The following is a 16,284-nucleotide window of genomic DNA, read 5'->3' as shown; positions in this document are numbered from 1 at the left end:
AGATTGGAGCAGAAGAGCAGCAGACATTTGCAGTGAAGTTTGTCATAACTAAGTCTAGAAGAGAAGATACTCCATTGACTGAGATCCGGTTCGGGAAATTGACAGATTGTGTCAGTCTCAGTTGGTCGCACAAGTCCTTTGCTGAGATGCCATGGCTGGTGAGAGGTACCCACACCCAGCCAGCTGGCATGATGACAATTGAAGTCGCCACATAGTCACCTGAAAAAGTAAGTACACCTCATGTAAAGTTTTGACTTTTTCAACATATTTCAACATACAGCTATTTGATCTTCATTTCAACAATATTAATAGATAAAGGTGATATAATATAACAAATATCATGAAACATTTACATTTTGCAGTCCATTGTATAATTTAAATAAACATAAATGCAAATTTCGCATGTGGAAAAAGTAAGTACACCCTTGGCTCTAATAGGTGGTATTGCTCTCTTTGGCAGAAACAACCTCAAGTAGGCGTTTCTTATAACTGTCTACCAGTCTCTGACATCGACTGGGAGAAATTTTTGCCCACTCGTCCATGCAGAATTCTTTCAGCTGTGCGATGTTTGAGGGGTTTCTTGCATGCACAGCTCGTTTCAAATCCCCCCACAACATCTCGATAGGATTTAGATCCGGGCTTTGACTTGGCCATTCCAGAACCCTCCATTTCTTTCTTTTCAGCCATTCCTTTGTGGATTTACTGGTATGTTTAGGGTCATTGTCATGTTGCAAGGTCCACCTTCGGTTGAGCTTCAACTTTCTGGCAGATGGCCTCACATCGTCCTCAAGCACCCTCTGGTACAATGAAGAATTCATAGTGGATTCTATGATGGTGAGCTGCCCAGGCCTTGATGCAGCAAAGCTGCCCCAAACCATAATATTTCCACCACCATGCTTTACAGTTGGTATCAGCTTCTTGTGGTTAAATGCTGTCTTTGGTTTTCGCCAAACATCTCTTCTGATACTGTGGCCAAATACCTCTACCTTTGACTCATCTGTCCAGAGCACATTGTTCCAGAAGTGCTGGTCTTTGCCTAGGTGTTCATTAGCAAACTTTAGTCTTGCCCTGATGTTCTTTCAGGACAGCAAAGGTTTCCTCCTGGCACACCTCCCATGCAGATCAAATTTGTGCAGCCTCTTTCTAATGGTAGACTCGTGCACCTTGCTTGACATCAACAGTGGCAAGAGCTACCTGTAGGTCCCGTGATGACATTCTGGGGTTCTTAGAGACTTCTTTCAGCATCTTGCGGTCTGCTCTCGGGCTGAACTTGCCTGGGTGGCCTGGCCTGAACAAGTTGGCAGTTGTTTAGAATCTTCTCCACTTGTAGATGATCTTCCGGACAGTCGAATGATTGATTTCAAATTGTTTGGAGATCTTTTTAAACCCCTTCCCAGACTCGTAGGCATCTATAACCTTCTTTCTGAAGGACTCAGAGAGCTCTTTTGAGCTTGGCATGGTGACGCCGCAAACTTCAACAACAAAAGCAAACCAAACTAAATTTCTGAGGTTTAAATAAGACAGGTTCCTCCAAGATCCTCTCTAACGATGTTCTAATCATTTGCACCTGAGCTGGTGCACCTGATTCTAATTTTAGGTATTTGAAGTAGTGATAAATGTAGGGGTGTACTTACTTTTCCCACAGGCGAAATTTGCATTTATGTTTATTTCAATTATACAATGGACTACAAAATGTAAATGTTTCATGATATTTGTTATATTATATCACCTCTATCTATCAATATTGTTGAAATTAAGATCAAATAGCTGTATGTTGAAATATGTTGAAAAAGTCAAAACTTTACATGGGGTGTACTTACTTTTTCACGTGACTGTATGAGGAAGAGAGAGATGGGATGAGTGGATAGAAGTTGGTCCATGTTGTCAGACAGCGAAATGTAAATGGAGTCATCACTGTTTGGAGGATGGTACAGAACACATGAACGAAAGGTGGGAGCGGAGGGCAAGGCGTAGCCGGAGGTATTCCTGGGGGGGTGGAGGGGGGGGAGGGGTGGAGAGAGGGCAGTGCAAGGAGAGTGAGGAAGAGTTTTTGATAAAGATAGCAACCCCACCACCAGGACGAGGCTCAGGTCGATCATACCGGAGGAGGGAGCAAACAGGAAGAGATATTAAGGAATCAGAGACATCTTGAAGGAGGAAAGTTTCTGTTAAGCAGATTCAGTCTGGTTTGTCAGAAGCAACCTGTATGGAGAGATCAGTCAAGTTTGAGCGAAGGCCCCGGATGTTTGAGGTCCATACCGTTAAGGAAGACACATACACACATGTATCATGTTTATATTGGGCTGGGGGTGAATTCCCTCTGGATGAGCCAATAGGCTGTCCCATCAGAGATGACAGGGGAATCCATTGTGTGTGTGTGTGTGTGTGTGTGTGTGTGTGTGTGTGTGTGTGTGTGTGTGTGTGTGTGTGTGTGTGTGTGTGTGTGTGTGTGTCCGTCCTGCTCGCTCCAACTTAAAAATTCTTATCAACTAGTAATGGGTACCTTCTAAACAGGGTGGATGTGTGATAGGCACTCCTATTGGTACTAAAATATATATGCATATATGTATGTGAAAGGATGACTATACTATACGAGATGTGCCTTAAAGCACTTGGGGGTGTTTACTTCGGAAACAACTTTTCTTCTTAATACACAACCAAAATTCTTGTGCCAGTATTAATATCAATACCGGGCTGGCAAGATGGCCAAGAGGTAGACACCCACGAAGCTGTCTAGCCTGGGTTTGAATCTCGGCCCAGCTATAAACGGTCATCCCGGTGTTTCACAGGTAGGGCGATTCATCAATGTGTGTGCCATCCCTCGGATGGAAGTTAAATGGGCATCTCATCTGTTGGAATTATGAGTCGGTAAACGTTAAAGATCCCATGGTGTCTTTTAAAAAGAGTAGGTGAGTATTCACCGGCACCATGGACAAATTCCAAATTCCTATCCTGACCAGCATGGGGAACTGCATCAGCCGCACAGCCACGCTCCCAGCAATGATGCAAATTAGCAGCCACAGGCTCCACCCACACGAGATGAGTGCATATCAATACCGTCGTGTGGACAAGGAAAGCCTCCCGACATTGAAGAAACTACATGGAAAGGAAGACGAGATGGAAGCAAAAAGTGGTTTCAAGATCCTACCACGTGCTGTATTACTGGATATCTATTTAATTCTTACTGTAAAAAATGTGCTCTACTTTGAACCATAGAAATGTAAACTCAACTATCAGATTGATCAGTATTACTTCTGGGAATAACAAATTAAACAAGAAAGAGCAATCGGAGATTGCAGACCCTCGCCAGGACGTGCTTTTAGTGGTTTTTAAGGGTTTTGTGTTGAAATAAATATGGCAACCGAACCACATGACCGATGACGTCATTATTATTTTTTTCTCCACCAATTTATCCCTAGACAACGCTCAATAAATTTCATCTTGATCGGATGAAGTTTTGTACTTGTCGAATTATGACATCATAATGGAGGCAGCTATGACATCATCATCATTAACATGTGTCCCATGGATAGTTCTTTACAATGAGCCACGTTTCAATTTTTTTATATGCAGCACTTTCGGAGATATGAAGTTGCAAAGTTTTTCCAAGATGGTGCCCGTACCACGTGACCGATGACATCATAATTATCATTAAAAATTCCACAGTTGGACGTGCACCGATGGTGAACATTTCCTGTCAATCGGACCAACGGTTGCAGAGAAAATTATATTTATTCTGTGCGGACAAACAGACTCGAATGCAACACCCTCTCCTCTGGCGAGAGTAATAACTGACGGAAAAGTAACGAGTCCTTTTAAAAAGCCAATCAGCATACCTCTGTGTGATCCAAGAGTCCTCCAGTTGGGTGCGATGTCCGGAGCAGAACATCTGCCAGCCTGCTTGGGCGATCATTGCCCCATTATCAATGCAAAAACTGAAGGCAGGACGGGAGGACATTGCCAGTGAGCATCGCACACATGCTGTGAAAAGCACTCTTCATGCACCATAATGTCCTCTTCGCTCATTAAAATGTTACGGTACGACGCAGCATAATATACATTGCCTCGCAACTTTACTTATTAATCTGACCATCCATACAAATTACGCAAAATGACCAATATGTACCATGCACTCCATCAAAAATAAATAGTGTGTTTAATCACGTTATATACAGTGCATTCAGAAAGTATTCAGACCCCTTCACTTTTTTCACATTTTGTGATGTTGCAGCCTTATGCTGAAATCGTTTAAATTCATTTTTTCCCTCATCAATCTACACTCAATACCCCATAATGACAAAGAGAAAACAGGATTTTAGAAAGTTTTGCAAATTTATTAAAAAGAAAAAACGGAAATATCACATTGACATAAGTATTCATACCCTTTGCTATGACACTTGAAATGTAGCTCAGGTGCCTCCCATTTCTCTTGATCATCTTTGAGATGTTTCTACACCTTGATTGGAGTCCACCTGTGGTAAATTCAATTGATTGGACATGATTTGGAAAGGCACACACCTGTCTATATGAGGTCTCACAGCTGACGATGCATATCAGAGCAAAAAGCAAGCCATGAGGTCGAAGGAACTGCCTGCAGAGCTCAGAGACAGGATTGTGTCGAGGCACAGATCTGGGGAAGCCTAAAAAATCTTGTTTCTCAGTCTGAGAGTCCTTTGTGCTTTTTTGCAAACTCCAAGTGGGCTTTCATGTGTCTTTCACTGAGGAGAGGCTTCCGTCTGGCTACTCTGCCATAAAGCCCAGATCGGTGGAGTGTTGCAGTGATGTTGTCCTTCTGGAAGTTTCTCCCATCTCCACACAGGATCTCTGGAGTTCAGCCAGAGTGACCATCGGGTTCTTGGTCACCTCTTACCAAGGTCCTTCTCCCCCGATTGCTCAGTTTGGCCGGGCGGCTAGCTCTAGGAAGAGTCCTGGTTGTTTCAAACTTCTTCCATTTAAGAATTATGGAGGCCACTGTGCTCTTGGGAACCTTCAATGCAGCAGAAATTTTTGTAGGCTTCCCCAGATCTGTGCCTCGACACAATCCTGTCTCTGAGCTCTGCAGGCAGTTCCTTCGACCTCATTGCCTGGTTTTTGCTCTGATATGCATTGTCAGCTGTGAGACCTCATATAGACAGGTGTGTGCCTTTCCAAGTCATGTCCAATCAATTGAATTTACCACAGGTGGACTCCAATCAAGGTGTAGAAACATCTCAAAGATGATCAAGAGAAATGGGAGGCACCTGAGCTACATTTCAAGTGTCATAGCAAAGGGTATGAATACTTATGTCAATGTGATATTTCAGTTTTTTCTTTTTAATAAATTTGCAAAACTTTCTAAAATCCTGTTTTCGCTTTGTCATTATGGGGTATTGAGTGTGGATTCATGAGGGAAAAAGTGAATATAAACGATTTCAGCATAAGCCTACAACATAAAATGTAAAAAAAGTGAAGGGGTCTGAATACTTTCTGAATGCACTGTATATATGATCACGTGGTTGGGGGTTGTGAACACCCACAGGGGGCACTCGTACAACCAGACCCCAAAATGGTGGTAACCACACTGAGACATGGAGGAGGTTAGAGCCCAGATTCTGAGTTGTTTTTTGACAACAGGCTAATCAGCCAGGTACTAATAAAACAGAACTCACGTCATAACGTTTACGATAGAAAACCAAGTTTTCATTTACAGATTACACAGATTACCTTAAACCTGGCCTTAACTAAGCACACACGAACAATGGTTCACAATCTCTCATTGCAAAACCTGAAAAGTGCGAACTTCGGTCATTTGGATGTCCAGAATTCACAAACTCCAAATTGTGAAATGAGGGCAGCAGTCACAATGTACAGGTACTTGGAGGTGATCCATCTACGTAGCATGGGATAATTGACTTCTCCATGTAGTGAGCAGCAAAGGACGTTTGCAGCTAATTTCCCACCAACACAATTGTGAAGCCGAGACCGAAGCAGTACCAAAAGAAGTTGTAAGATCACTGTAGCACAGGTACACGACATGGCCAAACGTATGCGGACACCCCTTCTAATTCGTGGATTCGGCCGTTTCAGCCACACCTATTGCTGACAGGTATATATAATCAAGCACACAACCATGCAAATTCCATAGACAAACAGTAATAATAATAATAATAATGCATTTATTTTATATAGCGCTTTTCAGGAAGCCCAAAGACGCTTTGACAGAGTGCAAAACAGTAGTAGAATGGGCTGTACTGAAGAGCTCAGTGACTTTCAACATGGCAAAATCATAAGATGCCACCTTTCCAACAAGTCAGTTCGTTAAATTTCTGCCCTGCTAGAGCTGCTCCGATCAACTAAGTGCTGTTATTGTGAAGTGGAAACATCTAGTAGCAATAACAGCTCAGCCATGAAGTGGTCGGCCACACAAGCTCACAGAATGGAACCGCCGAGTGCTGAAGCGTATAGCGTGTAAAAATCGTCCGTCCCCGGATGCAACACTCACTACCGAGTTCCAAGCTGTGTCTGGAAGCAACGTCAGTACAACAACTGTTCGTCGGGAGTTTCATGAAATGGGGTTCCATGGCCGAGCAGCCGCACACAAGCCTAAGATCACCATGTGCAATGCCAAGCGTCGGCTGGAGTGGTGTAAAGCTCACCACCATGAGACTCTGGATCAGTGGAAGAACTTTACTGGCCTGCAAAGAGCCCTGACCTCAACCCCATCGAACACCTTTGGGATAAAATGGAACGCGACAGCGAGCCAGGCCTAATCGCCCAACATCAGTGCCCGACCTCACTAATGCTCTTGTGGCTGAATGGAAGCAAATCCCTGCAACTGTTCCAGCATCTAGTGGAAAGCCTTCCCAGAAGAGTGGAGGCTGTTACAGCAGCAAAGGGGGGGACCTACTCCATATTAATACCCATGATTTTGGAATGACATGTTCGACGAGCACATCCGCGTGATGTTCGGGTGTCCGCATACTTTTGGCCATGTAGTGTATGTTCAAGCTGACAGGTCCTCGACTGCAGCTCCACCAGGGGTGGCCAAGCTGGATTGCACAAGCTTTGTACAAACAGCAAGTCAAGTAGCCACATTGATCTGCACTTTGGCTGGGACTCCAGCAAACGCCAATTCTCTGAGGGCCCATAAAGCAACCTCATAATCGAACCGGAGGATCACAGCAAGTTAAAAAGTAAAGCGATCCTAGCGAAGCTCCTCACCAGCAGTGTCTCTCTTGTGGTGCGGCCCTTCATTTATGTCACTGTCTTAGCACCACACATTCATTGACCTCTATGTGTCTCACTCTCCTACAACCACCTCCCCGTTCACGTCTCTGGTTCACACATTTTTATGTCGTAAGTTCCAGGCCCTTTCTCATCCCATCCCTTTTCTCCATTTTTTTCTTCTCATTTTAGACCCCGACGCAAAATCCATGCATACGTATTAAAAAGATGGTCCCAAATGAAAACATAATGCTGTATGACTGAAGATTATGGAAGCAGCCTCATAATGTGCACCTTTCATCAGTAGCATACAGTGTCGCACCTCGCTCTTGGCACATCATCCCCATCATCTCCTGCAGTCGCAAGTTACCTGCACAGTGCACATGGATAATATGGGCTTTATCTGCACATGTTTTAATGCCATATTGATATTATAGGTGAAATTGGGGTGAAATGGGACACAGAAAGGACACAGAACAATGGGACACAGAACATTGGGACATCTCTTGCAGCTAATCTTGGCCAATTATAATAAATGCCAAAGTGTTGAAATTTAGTGATATTGTTGTTGTTGTTGTATCGTATGCAGCCTGTGGCTGCTTGGTTGCATCATTTTTTTCGAGAAGTGTGGCTGCGCCGCTGATGCAGTGCCCGTTATCAGTAAGCTGGTACTCATTTTGCCGACCTCAGAAGGATGACAACCTGAGTCAACCCACCTGGCGTTATTCCAACAGCACGACAGGGACTCAAACTGAAGACCCTAAGATATTAGGGCCAGCAAAGACCCTAAGCTAGCCATCTTAATCGTTAAGCCAATACCAGGCTTGGCATGTGTTATCATTAGCCAAGATTACCTGCTTGACCAGATATCTGAAAGCACCACTTGGTCCAGTGCGCCACAGTTACCCATATTATGCATTGGGTGGAGGGTAATCATTTGGAGAAAAGAAGAGGATAATGGTGGGGATGGAAGGGGAGCAAGGGAGCTGTGTATGAAAATGGCAAAGAGGGTTGAGATGAGATAGAAATGAGAGTGATATTCGATTACATACAGTGACTTGCAAAAGTATTCACCCATTTCCAATGCCACATTTACATGAATTGCAAATTATGTAGAAACATTTTTTTTTCCAAATGAACTTTTTTATTAATAACAAGATATCAAACTAAACACTTATCGTTGGAGGAGGTTACATGTCAGGAATACTGGATTTTTATTTTTTATTTTTTTGGGATACAAGATCGAGGCTCCTGAAAGAGCTAACATTAATCACACAAAAAGTCAAACCGACACACAAAACACAAAAAACAAGGGGAGCGGCAGACAAGATGGGGAGAGAGGGGGAAGGACACAAACAACATTTGAGAGCAGGGACATCGACAGAAATGTGGGAGGGGGAGGGCTTGGGGGGAGGTGGGAGAGGTATAAAACATATGAACACTGCAAGGGCTCTGGGGTGAATTAGCGGGGCTAGAAAAGATCAAGGTTTTGGATGGGGGAAGATAAGAGATGGTGGTGAACAGCTGTTTTAAAGACCTGGAGGGAGGAGTGGGATTGAAGGGAGTGGGGGAGTTTGTTCCAGAGGCAGGAGAAAAGAGGAATGAAAGAGTGAAGGTGAGCAGAGAGCCTAGATTTTGGCAGTTTAACCATAAGAGGGTTGCTGGCAGATCTTGTGCGACCTGTAGGAATATTTGGGGGACAGAGCACAGAGAGAGCTGGGGGAGCAAGGCCGGAGAGGAGTCGGTAGAAGACAGAAAAACCACCAACACGCCTGCGGTGAGTGAGTGAAAGGCCCTCGGAGTTAACTTCATCGCAGGAGATTCCAATGATTCTGAAAGCTTTGGCCTCAACAGCGTGAAGCCGAGCTAGGTGTGAGGCAGGAGCACCAGCCCAGGGGGGGGGGGGGGGGTGGGGGGGGGGGGACAGTATTCCATTGAGCTGCGGATGAAAGCCTTGTATGTGGTGAAGAGCTCAGGTGTGCCAAGGAAGGACTTCGCACGATGGAGGATGCCCAGTTGGCGACTGGCTTTGGAGGCCAGATTTGAAATGTGGTTTTCCCAGGAAAGATCATGGCAGATAGTGAGACCCAAAAGTTTGAGCGACAGAACTTCTTGGAGAGGATTGTTGAGAAAGTAGATGGGAGGGTTTTCCAGTCAGTCCTTTTGGAGAGACATTGTAAGAGTGTGAGATTTGTAGATTTGTATTTGCAAAAATAAATTACAAATGAAAATTCACTGGTTGCAAAAGTATTGTTACGTTGGGGGGGAGATTAGAGTTTACCTTAAAACAGATAGAAGTGTAGAGTAGTATGGTCCATGTATGAGTAGTTAGCCAATCTCGATGAAATAAGCTGGGACACGTCAGCTTAAGGATTGGCTTGTTTGAACGTACACCATACAGACGGTGGTGCATTGTAATAAATAGTGAGGGTTTAAGGTTAGTCAAACGTGTAAAACTTATTGGAATCCACCGGGGGGCAATATAAGAGCAGGGGACAGTGGTGCACATCGTGGTAGGGCTCTGCCGGGCAGGGAAGAGGGGCGCAGAGCTATGAACGCCTCCAGGGGTGAAGTGTTGTCTGGAGATCAAGGGGAGGAGCCTGTATCACACGGGAGAATTGGTAATGTGCCAGGAGGGAGGAGCTTGAGAGGAGCAGAAGGATCGCGCTGATTCTGAGGAGAGTTCTGTTGGGATTTGGAGAGCACTGGAAGGGGGTTTCTGGATCATGCTGAGATGAGAGCTTTTGGAGGAGATCGTCCTGCCTGCTTTCACCCTGTGCCTGATTTTTGCTCACCTACTGCCTGTGTATCTGTTCATAGTCATCATCACCTGCATCTCCCGCTTGTCCATGCCTGCTTCAGCGCCACCTCCCCTCCTTCGACGTCTCCACCACCAGAGATAAGTCACGTGGTTGTTCCCTTTCCCCGTCTGTGATGGTCATCTAGTCTGGAATGAGGTGTGCCTTAGATTCCTTTAGATTTATTTTACTTTGTTGTATGTAGTTACTTTTTTTTCTTTTTCTTTTTGTATACTGAATCGAGGCTCGTGAAAGAGCTGATGTTGATTACTTGTTACGCGTTTCCCCATTTTCTCTTCCTCCATCCTGCCGTTGAATGTCCCACCATCGGATTCAATATTCCGCTGGTTTTGTGTTTCGGAATAAACCAATTTGTTTTAAAAGAGCTAAGGTGCCCGTGTTTTTGCTCACAGTCACATGCTGTAAAGCCGCCATAATTTACGGTCTTAGGGAGTTTAAGCCAGTTCAGTCCATCCGTGGCTAGTGGTGGTGTTAATTAGCATGGAAGCAACAATATTCAGCCCCTCATGTCAGTATTTGGTGCAAGCACCTTTTGCATCAATCACTGCTACGAGTCTTTCTGGGTCGGTCTCTACCAGCTTTGTACAGTGAGATGTTGAAATCTTTGCCCATTCTTCACGTGAAAATGTCTCTAGTTCTGCCAAGTTTGATGGGGATCGTCGATGGACTGCAATTTTCAAGACTCACCATAAATGTTCAATTGGGTTCAAGTCAGGACTTTGACTGGGCCACTCAAGAACATTTATTTTCTTCTTATTTGGCCCACTCCAATGTGCCTTTAGCTTTGCGCTTCGGATCATTGTCCTGCTGAAATGTGAATTTCCGACCCAGTTTCAGATTCATGGCCGACTCAAACCAGTTTTCATCAAGGATTCTCCTGTACTTTCCACCATCCATTGTCCCTTCTATCCTGACAAGCTTGCCAGTCCCTGCTGATGAAAAGCAGCCCCATAACATGATGCTGCCACCACAATGCTTGACAGTCGGGATGGCGTTGACTGGGTGATGTGTAGTTAGGCTTGCACCAGATATAATGCTTTGAATTTAGACCAAAAAGTTAAATGTCTCTTGTGACCACAAAACTTTTTCTCTTCTACACATACCTGTAGTAGCATCATGATGCCTTTTTCACAATCTCCATACATGTTTTTAGAGGTGTCTTTTTCAGTAATAGCTTATTTCTTGCCACCTGTCCATAGTGGCCAGCTTTGTGAAGGGAACAGGACATTGTTGATTGATGAACACTGATCCCCATCTCAGAGATAGAGCCTTACAGATCTTTCAGTCATTGTTGGATTTACAGCAACATCTCGAACACGTTTTCTGCTTGTTCGGCTGCCAAGTTTAGATGGGTGACCTGATCTGGGTAGTGTCTGGGTGGTATGACACGTCTTCCACCATACTACTCAAAGATAATGAGTGGCTTTGAAATCTTATAACCCTCTCCTGAACAGAGCTTCTCCACCACTTTATGTCTGACTTCTTTGAAAAGCTCCTTGGTCTTCCCGTTTGCCTTGTTGGTTGATCAGGTGAGTTAATAATAATAATAATACATTTATTTTATATAGCGCTTTTCAAGAAGCCCAAAGACGCTTTGACAGAGTACAAAAAAACAAGTGCAAAAGACAAAAATCAACAGGTAAATAATCAAAGCAAAAGGAAGGAGAAGAGATAGTCAGGGGTTAAATGCTGTGGGTTAAATGTTGAATGGAGTGTTGAACAGGTGGGTCTTGAGTGATGTTTTGAATGTGGTGAGTGAGGAGGAGTCTTTGATGGTGTGAGGTAGTGAGGTCCAGAGGGTGGGAGCAGCGATGGAGAAGGCCCTGTCCCCCTGGGATCTGAATTTGGTCCGCATGTGGGGGGGGGGGGGGGGGGGGGGTCAGGAGGTTGGTACCAGCAGAGCGGAGGTTGCGGGTGGGAGTGTGTCTGGAGAGGAGGTCAGTCAGGTCGGATGGGGCCAGGTTATGGAGGGCTTTGTCGGTCAAGAGGAGGATTTTGTACTGGATTCTCTGGGGGATGGGGAGCCAGTGAAGCTCAAAGGACAGGGGTGATGTGGTCACGGGTCCGGGAATGGGCGAGTAGACGGGCAGCGAAGTTCTGAATGTATTGGAGTTTATTGATGATTATTGAGGGTGAACCAAAGAGGAGGCTGTTGCAGTAGTCCAGATGGGAGGTGATGAAGGCGTGGATGAGGGTTTCTGCAGCCGTGGAGGAGAGGGATGGACGGAGACGGGCGATGTTTTTCAGGTGAAAGAAGGCTGTCTTTGTGATCTGTTTAGTGTATTTGTTGAAGGAGAGGGTTTGGTCAAAGATGCCAAGCTTCCGGATGTGAGGGGAGGTGGATACTGGGAAACCGTCGATGTTGAGGGCAAAGTTATGGGTGGATTTGGTGAGCGTTTTTGGGCCAATGATGATTATTTCAGATTTATCATAGTTAAGTTTGAGGAAGTTGATTTGAAGCCAGGATTTTATTTCAGTGATGCAGTTTGTCAGGATAGAGTGGGTGGCGGTGGAGATGGACTTGGTGGAGATGAAAAGCTGGATGTCATCGGCGAAGCAGTGGAATTGGAGACCATGACGGCGGATTAAGTGACCAAGGGGGGACATGTACAGGATGAAGAGGAGGGGGCCAAGAACTGAACCTTGGGGGACAACTTGGGGGAGGGGAGCAGTGGGGGATTTGCAGTTATTGATGGAGATGAACTGGCGTCTGTCGGAGAGGTATGATTTGATCCAAGAGAGGGCAGTGCCGGTAATGTTAAAGGTGGTTTCAAGTCGGGTGAGGAGGATAGTGTGATTGATGGTGTCAAAGGCGGCGCTGAGGTCGAGGAGGATGAGAATGTTGAGTTTGCCAGCGTCAGAGGAGAGGAGAAGGTCATTGGTGATTTTGAGGAGAGCAGTTTCAGTACTGTGGTTGGAGCGGAATCCAGATTGGAATGTTTCATACAGGTTATTGGCAGAGAGGTGATGTTTAAGTTGAGTGGCTACAGCGCGTTCCAAAACTTTTGACAGAAAGGGTAGGTTGGAGATGGGTCTGAAGTTGTTTAGGGTGTCAGGGTTGAGTCCAGGTTTTTTCAGAATGGGGGTAACAGCAGCAATTTTGAGGGATGGTGGGACAATGCCTGTAGACAGGGAGGAGTTTATTGTTGCAGTGATAAGTGGAGAGAGAGCAGGTAGGGAGGCCTTGACAAAGCTGGAGGGGATGGGGTCAAGAGTGCAGGTGGCAGTTTTCATTCCTATGAGGAGTTCAGAGAGGTCAGTAGGGGAGACTGGGGAGAACTGAGACAGGGGTTGGCAGGATAAGGGGGGGCAGGTGGTTTGAGGGGGAGCAGGTGCGGTGGTGGTTAAGCTGCTGTAGATGTTGTCAATTTTGCTTTGGAAGAATGAAAGGAAGGAGATGCAGTTGTCTACTGTGAATGACTGGGTGGTGGTGTTCAGGGGGCTGAGGAGTTTCTTTATTGTAGAGAAGATTGCTTTTGGGTTTCCAGAGCCAGAGTGGATAATTTGAGAGTAGTAGGCGGAGCGGGCGCAGGAGAGCGTATCTTTGTAGTGCTGCAGGTGGTCCTTGTAGGCTTGGGAGTGAATTGTGAGACCTGTTTTATTGCGGAGTCTTTCAAGTTGGCGAGCACGAGTTTTCATCAGGCGGAGTTCAGGGGTAAACCAGGGAGCAGAATGGGTGAAAGAAACTGTTTTGGTTTTTATAGGCGCAAGCTGGTCAAGGCAGGAGGAGAGAGTGAGGTTGTAGTAGTCAGTGAGGTCAGAAGGGGTGTGGAGGTCAATGAAGGGAGAAGTGGACATTTTTTCAGAGAGGGTGGATGAGAATGAGGTGAGTGAAAGAGCGTTTAGCTTACGGAAGTTGATAGTGCGATAATGCCTTGGTGCTGGGGTGGGGATGTTGATGGTCATAGTGATGGCTAAGTGGTCAGAGAGGGTGAGGTCAGAGCCAGAGAGATGGTGCAATATTAATCCAGTCGAGCAGACAAGGTCCAGAATGTGCCCACGGTTATGGGTAGGAAAGTTGACATGTTGAGTGAGGTTAAAGCAGGTGAGTAAATCAGTGAAGTCAGTGGTTATTGTGGAGTCAGTGGAGTCCATGTGGATATTAAAATCACCGAGGAGGAGGATTGAGGGGGCGAGGGAACAGAGCTGGGTCAGAAAGTAGGAGAAGTCAGACAGGAATGATGGGTGTGGTTTGGGAGGGCGGTAGACGACAGCCATGACTGACTGTGTGTGACCAGAGAGTTTAAAAGCCAGGTGTTCAAATGATGGAGCAGATGAGATGGAGATGAGGCTGGTCTTGATGTCCTGTCGGTGAATTACGGCAATTCCACCACCTCGGCCCTCCGAGCGTGGTTTATTGATGTAAGAATATCCATTGGGTGCAGTGAGGGTTGAGTGAGAAGTAGTCTAGTGGTTGTTGCCAGGTTTCAGTGAGACAGAGAAAGTCCAGTTTATTTTCCAGAATGTAGTCGTTCAGGATGAGGCTTTTGTTGTTGAGGGACCAGGTATTGAACAGGGTGAGCTTGATGTTGCTTTGTACGGTGGGGATGAACTCAGGTGATTTAGCCAGGGTTTGCAAACAGGAGGTGGGATCGTGTGCGTTGCTGTGACCAGGTGCGCTGGGACGATGAGTCGGAGTGCGCTGAGCCGACCAGAGTACGGGAATGAAGTGACCTGTTTGTAAATAAACAAACTTACGACCGGAGCCTCTATGAATGTATCTGGGTCGTCGCAGGAGTCCGTGGGATTTGATTGCAGAGATGCATGATGGGGTGGAGTGAGTATTGAGCAGAAGAAGCCTTGCGGCGGAGTACCTTAGAGCCATGCCAGGCAGGAGCGAAGGGACGAGTAAGAGGCCAAGGTTGAGGAGGACGAGTAGGCCTTGCCGCAGCGGCAAACGACCGCAGCCGCTAATCAAGACAGCAAAGGCCGCAGCGGCAAACGACCGCAGCAGCTAATCAAGACAGCAAAGGCCGCAGCGGCAAACGACCGCAGCCGCGAATCAAGCAAACCAAGACCGCAGCGGCAAACGACCGCAGCCGCTAATCAAGCAAACCAAGACCGCAGCGGCAAACGACCGCAGCCGCTAATCAAGCAAACCAAGACCGCAGCGGCAAACAGCCACAGCCGCAAACAACGGCCACAAACAACGGGAGCGGGCCTGAGGAAACAGTGGAAGAGCCAGGCAGGCGGAGCCAGGAGCAGAGCCGGGACCGAGCAGAGGGCAGACCCAACGGCCAAAAAGCCGCCACGACCACCAGAAAAGCAGACTATATACAATGACCCAGTCGGAGAAGCGGCGAACAAGTAACGCCAGCGTCCTCTCCAGCGCTGTCTAAGTCCTGTTTTTCAAGTTGCACCTTAAAACTCCTCAGATAAGTGGGGGAGCTTAATTTTTAAGTTAAACCACTGATTATATACAGGTGAAACCTATTACCATCGTTTTGTAACCTTTCAAACAAATAATTTACTCCTGAAGTAATTTTGGGTTAATTCAGCAAACGGTTTGATTTAAACTGAGAATCTGATTTTCTCTGTTAATCGTATTTATTCACATTTTATCTGCATTTTAGCTTTATCACTTTAGAGTAGATTGTGATGACTCTTATATATAAAGTTTGATTTCAAAACATCATGAAATAAGCTCAAATGGCATCAAATTGTGAAAACTAAGGAGGGGGTGAATACTTTTGTAGGCCACTGTAGGCAAAGGGGTGAGGGGAAGGGATTGTGTCAGGTGTTGTTACCAACAAATTGTTCATCAGATCGGTACTGCCCAATCAGCCAGGCAGCAGTACCCGGGTGGTCTATCTCTGTGAACAATCACACATTTGCCTACATCACGTGGGAAAGGAGGGGCAGCAATGCGAGACTCACAGGCAACTCCTCCAACAATCATGACCTCTTGAGAAGAACAGTGAGCCATTGCTCTTTCAGTCACTTCAACAAGCATCGCAAACACAGTCTCCTGCATTCCAGTGACAACACATCATTACTTTATTAATAGGAAACACTGAACTATGTCATTTTAGGAAAAATTCCAGCTTTTAATTTATATAACAACAAATGTCGTGACCATTCAGAAGCTCGGTCATCACAGGTGCAAGTCCGTGTTTGGTTCACAGACCTGCAGAGAGAAGCACAAGTCCTCTGCAGTACACTCTCCCGCCGCAAGCATGGTGTGTGTAGCATCCTACAAGTATAAAAGGCACATCATTTTGTAGAACCAGGAGGTACAGGACATGGAAAATAAACTTTATTA

At 45.8% G+C, this 16,284-nt stretch overlaps 1 protein-coding gene across 3 annotated transcripts in view; it reads right to left on the bottom strand.

Annotated features, from left to right (window-relative positions):
* OSGEP (O-sialoglycoprotein endopeptidase) overlaps positions 1-16,284 on the bottom strand; it is a 53,417-nt gene that overhangs the window by 2,845 nt on the left and 34,288 nt on the right. For all 3 annotated transcript variants that reach the window (XM_068108693.2, XM_068108692.2, XM_068108691.2), the window contains 4 exons: positions 16,150-16,215; positions 15,900-15,990; positions 7,498-7,573; positions 3,837-3,935 (listed from right to left, as the gene is read on the bottom strand). In XM_068108693.2, the coding sequence (XP_067964794.2) occupies positions 3,837-3,935; positions 7,498-7,573; positions 15,900-15,990; positions 16,150-16,215 (332 nt within the window). The remainder of the gene's footprint in view (positions 1-3,836; positions 3,936-7,497; positions 7,574-15,899; positions 15,991-16,149; positions 16,216-16,284) is intronic.

The sequence above is a fragment of the Myxine glutinosa genome, chromosome 2, assembly GCF_964187855.1.
Source record: "Myxine glutinosa chromosome 2, kmMyxGlut1.1, whole genome shotgun sequence".
Classification (NCBI taxonomy): domain Eukaryota; kingdom Metazoa; phylum Chordata; class Myxini; order Myxiniformes; family Myxinidae; genus Myxine; species Myxine glutinosa.
Note: the sequence above shows the minus strand (reverse complement) of the source record. Positions and strands in the feature narration are given on the sequence as shown.